The sequence below is a fragment of the Humulus lupulus genome, chromosome 2 (assembly GCF_963169125.1).
Source record: "Humulus lupulus chromosome 2, drHumLupu1.1, whole genome shotgun sequence".
Taxonomy (NCBI): domain Eukaryota; kingdom Viridiplantae; phylum Streptophyta; class Magnoliopsida; order Rosales; family Cannabaceae; genus Humulus; species Humulus lupulus.
The window spans coordinates 72,727,225-72,733,052 of NC_084794.1; the positions used below are offsets into that span (position 1 = coordinate 72,727,225).

The 5,828-nt window shown below is 31.5% G+C and overlaps 1 protein-coding gene across 1 annotated transcript; it reads right to left on the reverse strand.

The window, feature by feature from the left end:
- Nucleotides 1–1,642: 1,642 nt before the first annotated feature.
- Nucleotides 1,643–5,568, reverse strand: LOC133814400 (uncharacterized). Its single transcript, XM_062247364.1, has 8 exons — nt 5,537–5,568; nt 5,127–5,442; nt 2,751–2,852; nt 2,398–2,664; nt 2,268–2,315; nt 1,898–2,172; nt 1,763–1,771; nt 1,643–1,661 (listed from the first exon to the last, which is right to left on the reverse strand). The coding sequence occupies exons 1-8, from the start codon at nt 5,566–5,568 to the stop codon at nt 1,643–1,645; spliced, it is 1,068 nt and encodes a 355-aa protein (XP_062103348.1).
- Between the last annotated feature and the right edge of the window lie 260 nt (nt 5,569–5,828).

The following is a 5,828-nucleotide window of genomic DNA, read 5'->3' on the forward strand; positions in this document are numbered from 1 at the left end:
CAACACATCAGTACCAGACTTCTTAACCATAAACTCAAAATTATTCTTCATTGCAAAGAGAGCCGCTTTGGTTTTCAATTCCATCTTGTTCTCAAATGTCTTCCCAAGATGTAATTCCCCCAACGCTACACCGGATGAGGGTGATTCAGAACGACTACAAGCTATGATATCTTCTTTTGTAAACATGGGAGCACTCCATTTTCTATGATCTTCTGTTGAACATATTAAAATGTTCCCTGTATAGTTATATGCTGTTCCACCAGGACGACTAGAGCTGGTGCCAGGTGTTCGACGTCCTTGACTAGGTGGGTTCGTCCGTGCAATATGACGTATTGGTTGTTCTTGTGCTTCTTTTACTTGCAAATGTTCAGCTAATAGATCATCATCCAATGAATTGTCTCCTAAGTCCTCATTGTGTTCAGCTACCGGATCGTCATTCACATAGGGGTTGTACTCATACTGGTTATCCCTCAGGTCACCAATAGGAAATCCTAAAGTACTGGCTGCTCCCTCAGGTCCGGGAGTGGAATATGGGTCTGCAATGACAATCTTTTTAACAGGAGTGACACACAAGGCCAACCTTTCTTTAGATGTTACTCCTAAGAATGCACGGACACCAAGATCACTTTCAACATGAACGGGTGTAAATGGTTGGTCGCCGCAAGTGTAAGGAACCTCCAATTTCAACTCATACATCTGTTTATCAACTTTAAGTTCCTTGTGCAATATGTCAAGAAGTTGCAAGTACGTTACAGTATCCTCCACACTACAAGAAAAACTGCATTCCATAGCGTTTTTAAAACGCTGTCTTTAACAAACGATAGTGTTATTACAAACGCTATATTATCCCATGTTATTAAAGGTCTGGACCTTTTCATAGCGTTTTTAAATTGTGATGTAAAAATGCTATTGAAAGATATATAATAGCGTTTTAAAAATATAATTATATGTCAGTCATAGCGTTTTATGTATGTAGTCATTGATTATGTTAAATTGAAAATACTTACTTTTAATAGCGTTTTTAAAACGTTATGTGAAGATATTCAATAGCGTTTTTAAAATGCAATTAATTATAAGTCGTAGCGTTTTGTGTTTGTAGTCGTATTTACTGTGAATCGCGTTTTTAAATTGTTATGTAAAGATATACAATAGCGTTTTAAGAATGTAATTAGTTATCAGTCGTAGCGTTTTATGTTTGTAATTATCCTTACTTTTAATAGCATTTTTCAAACGTTTTGTAAAGATATGTAATAGCATTTTGAAAATGTAATTAGTAATCAGACATAGCATTTTTTGTTTGTAATCATCCTTACTTTTAATAGCGTTTTTTAAATTGTTATCATTAATCATTTTCCTAACATTTATTAATTGTCATATGAACAATTTCATGGCATAACAAAAACTTTTATATTTTTTTATCTTTTAACATATGAATAATTGCAACAAATGATAAACATATAACACATTAAAAATTATACCTTAACATAAATTCAAATATTCTTAATATGTTCGCTACATAAAGCTAAAATATCAATATCCCAAAAGTACGAGTATATTGCAAGACAAAGTACATAAGCAAAAGTTTTAAAACAAACTGATTCATAATTTGTTGATCATGGGCGTCCCTCCAAAATATTACACTTCATTCATTAGTTGTGCACCTGTAAGAGTGAAAAATATATAAAATTAAGAAAACAAATGTAGCCAAAATAGTTGAAAACACATGTTCATTCATTAGTTAATTTTATGCAAAGATACGTACCAAAGATATCTACCAAGAAACAATTGAATTTCATCCATTATGTTCATTTCCTATATATTTTGATGATATAATTAGTTACTACAGCTGATTTGTTGTACTATTTATAAATAATTTTTAAGTTGCATGAAATTTTACCTCATTGTAACTTTATTAGAAGGCCAAGCAACAGTGCAACCAACCGCTTCTTCAATTGTACTCATATGTGATGTTGGTCTCCATAAATATGCAGTAGGTTTCTTAGCAACATCAACCCAAACTCTCATTGCATTAGGCCCAAGACGAAGATGATGCACCTCACATAAAGGATCACTAGAAGACCATCGACCTTCTGCAACAATTTCTCCACTTCCATTCCAATCAAGTAAATTGCAAGCATTGTTTTCAGGAGTGAACTTCAGATTATTAACACTCTGTTACATGATAAAACATATATTTATTTATAGATAATATTGATACTTAAAAAATTAAAAGTGAAATGATAGGTAGTAATTAAAATTGTAGTTACCATAGGAGAAGGCATGTGTGACTCCGCTTCACTTGGTTGAGTAAACCCCTACAAGTTTGAGAATAATTTAGTCATTTATAATTTTCAATGAATAGAGTAAAATAAACAGAAGTCAATTAATTTAATTTACCTGAATGTTTACACTTTTTGCAATAGTATTAATAAGATTCATCATCTCAGACATTTTATTCTTCATCTCACATTGACTTGATTCCAATTGTGAAATATGGTCATCTCTTGCTCTTAGAATAGCTAACTTTGTATTAGTTACTCCCCTCCCATTAGCTAATGATCTACCATTCTTGTCAGGACCAAATATGATAGTGAGAGCATCTTGTACAGTATTCTGTGTTGTGCATGAATCTGGTTTTTCATTTGCAAGAACTTGTAGCTTCTCCTATAAATCATTTCAAGTTGACTGTTAAATAAGTCTATGTACATACAAATACATATGTTTCTACAAACAAAGGGTAAATTACTTACAATAACTTCAGCAGCTTGAGCATTCACAGGTTCACCATTCTTCTTTGTGTGTGTCTTTAAGAAAGCTTGAACTCTTGTTACAGGTTTTGAACTTTCCCTACTCTGTTTCCAAGTACATTTTTCAGAAAGAGAACATATATTTTCTTATGTTTAGCTACCAAAAATATTTATTAAATTTTTACCATGTCATCCATTGTTCGAGCATATCCTCTCCTGCTGCATGTATGTGGGAGTTGTTTCTTCCTCATCTCTTTAAACTTATTGCTAATCGCCTAAAATAAATAAGAAATGAACCAACGATTGAACATATATAATACCAAACACTTCAGCAGTAAAACAAAAAAACTAAACCAGTATTCTAGCAATAAAACAGTAAACACAGTACACATAATAGTTTTTCAACAATAAAACAGTAACTATGGCAGCAAAGAAAAGAGTATGTAATAAACACTCCAACAGTAAACACTCCAGTAGTAAAAGAAACATACAGAACCAGTATTCTAGCAATGAAATAGTAAACACATTACAACTCCTCCTGAACAGGGATGGGATGGTTGGTGGACTGTGAATGGTGATAATAGTGTCTCTTGAATAGCTTTGTCAAATAAATTTAGAAACACATTTTCAAGAAGAGAATTGGAAAAAAATAAATCATTTAAAGTACAAAAGTTTCATGAAAACAGGGCAGCAACTGCTCACATAATTTGAATACAATTAAGCCAATTGTAAATTTGGAATTTGAAATTTGTTTGTGGTTGCAAGAGTTCAAATTTAGAGCATAAAGATATTCTAAAAACTAACCATAATTGTAGTCTCAATGCAGCTCTTGAGGCCAATAGAGTTTAACTTTCATATGTGCATATCAAGCCAAGACAATCTAATGTTGCTAAGATTATGCAGAAACTACTAAGGATTTCTACTGCCTTAATTTGATCAGACCTGAAATAGTTTTAATTGACTGATATAGCATAATGCATTGTTCTAGAATAAGAATATTATATACTCCATAACACCAAGAAAAAAATATCTTACTTATCCAATCTCTTGATAAACATTTTCACCTAACCAGATATTGAACTGGGTTTTGTTTTCTCTGTGAAAGCCTTAAAAAAAGAACCTTTATCTGGATCATCAGGACTAAGCCATGACAAAAGAAACTACACCCTTGGTTGACTTGCTCTTTTTGCAACCCAAACTGCCTTCTTGTCCTTATCATTCTTAAACCAGATTCCTATGTACTCATTGCTTGAATCACCAGAACTGAAGAATTCTAGCTCAAACACCCCATTAGAAGAAACCAAGGTTTCATAATTATACAAAGTCTCTCCATTCAGTTTAAGGGTATTTTGTCTGTTATACTTTTACATCAAATTCATTCCTAACAATATTTTCATCGAGTGTAACAAGTTCAAAAATAAAAAAAATTAGCATAACAGCCTCTTAAACTATTTGATTTAGTAAATTAGTTCCTAAATTATAAAATATAACAATTAAGTTCCTGAATATGATTATTTTTACTGATTGATTGTATTGCATTACCAAATTGATAAATATGATTGAGCAAAAATACAAAATACATCAAACTATGACATCTTAAACTATAAACCCAAGATCTCTATATTGACCCTTTAGCAATGTCATGCAATCTTTTCCATCAATAATGCGTACAGCTAGTAGTCTCTACATGTACAGCTAACAGGCAAACTCTCTACCATAATATAGGCCAGTCGTTTTCCTACTTCTAAAGGCAAAAAATGAGTTAACCAACGAAAAATTATATTTATGCCCTCAAGTAATGCATAACCTGACTTGACTGACCTCATTATATTTATTATACCAACAAAATCCTGCCCCCTTCCCAAACACTCCATTCAGTCTCCTTAAGGGTTGAAATAGAATATGTCTTCTTATTGTTTATTCTATTTATGCACTCAAAATTTTCTATATATATTAAATAGAATATATATATTCAGTTCAAGTTTTAAATGACAGTGTAACTATTGCTCAAATATATACATTTATATATATATATATATACTCAATTCAATTTTTAAATACAAGGGAAAGCATAACTTAATGTGTACTATAAACAACCTTAGCAGCAAGTGCAAAAGAGTAATGAACTTCTTTTGCTAAATACAACTTTAATGAAAATTAAACCTGCTACTGTCTATAGTGAACACCATGATTATAGATACCAAAAGCATTAAAACTATAATTCATCAATATCAGAGATGTAACAGCTAAGTAAGCAATGAGTGTTTTTTTTTTTCTCAATCTTTCTCCTGATAATAAACCAAACTGAAATAAGTATGGTACCCAATTTATTTGTAATAAGCAGAATCTATATAATACATATATCAAAATTTTGGTTACCTGAAATTGTTTACTGGTTTTTTCACGCACAAATACTCTCCATTCAGTTTCTGATTTGATATTATCAGGCTTTAATTTTAGTCGTTCTTGTTCATTTGGTAGCTCGTTCAGCTTAGTAACTAGCCTGGACTTGGAAGATCTCCACAGGTCTCCCATTACTTTCATACACCAGTCTCGTTCCCAATCTTTGTCCACCTTATGATGATTTAAGTTTCGACACTTCTTACAAGGACAGATAATTTTATTTGGAAAACCATAATTTCTTTCTACCATTTTCACAAAGTCCCATGCCGCATCCGTGTACTCTTTTGTAGCTCTACATATTTAAAAAAAAAAAAGAGATTAACCTTAATATATTTTCTTAGGCCTTCAATATTACTTGAAATTTAAAGTTATTTTTGAAATAATACCTGTTTAGTTTCACCCAATTTTTGTTCAACATTTTCTTCACTTAGCTGCTATCTAAGCTAGCTATATAAGTCCTAGTCTTCTTCATAATCAAAAAAAAAAAAAAAATCAGATCAAGAGAAAAAAGGACAAAGATATTTAGTTGTTTATAAATTTATTTGCCTTATAGGATTCATACTTTATCAATTGTTCAATAAAGAATATGAGATCAAGTTCGAAACTGGAGTAGAGACAAAGATCACAGTGATCTTTGTTCTTCAACCAATATAATTCTTGTGTTGGTTTCATTATTTC

Excerpts from the sequence above, each read along its gene's own strand:
- LOC133814400 (XM_062247364.1), bottom strand. The coding sequence starts at position 5,568 with ATGTTGAACAAAAATTGGGTGAAACTAAACAG. Across the intron at positions 5,443-5,536 it reads AATTGGGTGAAACTAAACAG|AGCTACAAAAGAGTACACGG; the intron begins GTATTATTTCAA and ends TTAAATATGTAG. Across the intron at positions 2,316-2,397 it reads CAAAAAGTGTAAACATTCAG|GGGTTTACTCAACCAAGTGA; the intron begins GTAAATTAAATT and ends TCAAACTTGTAG.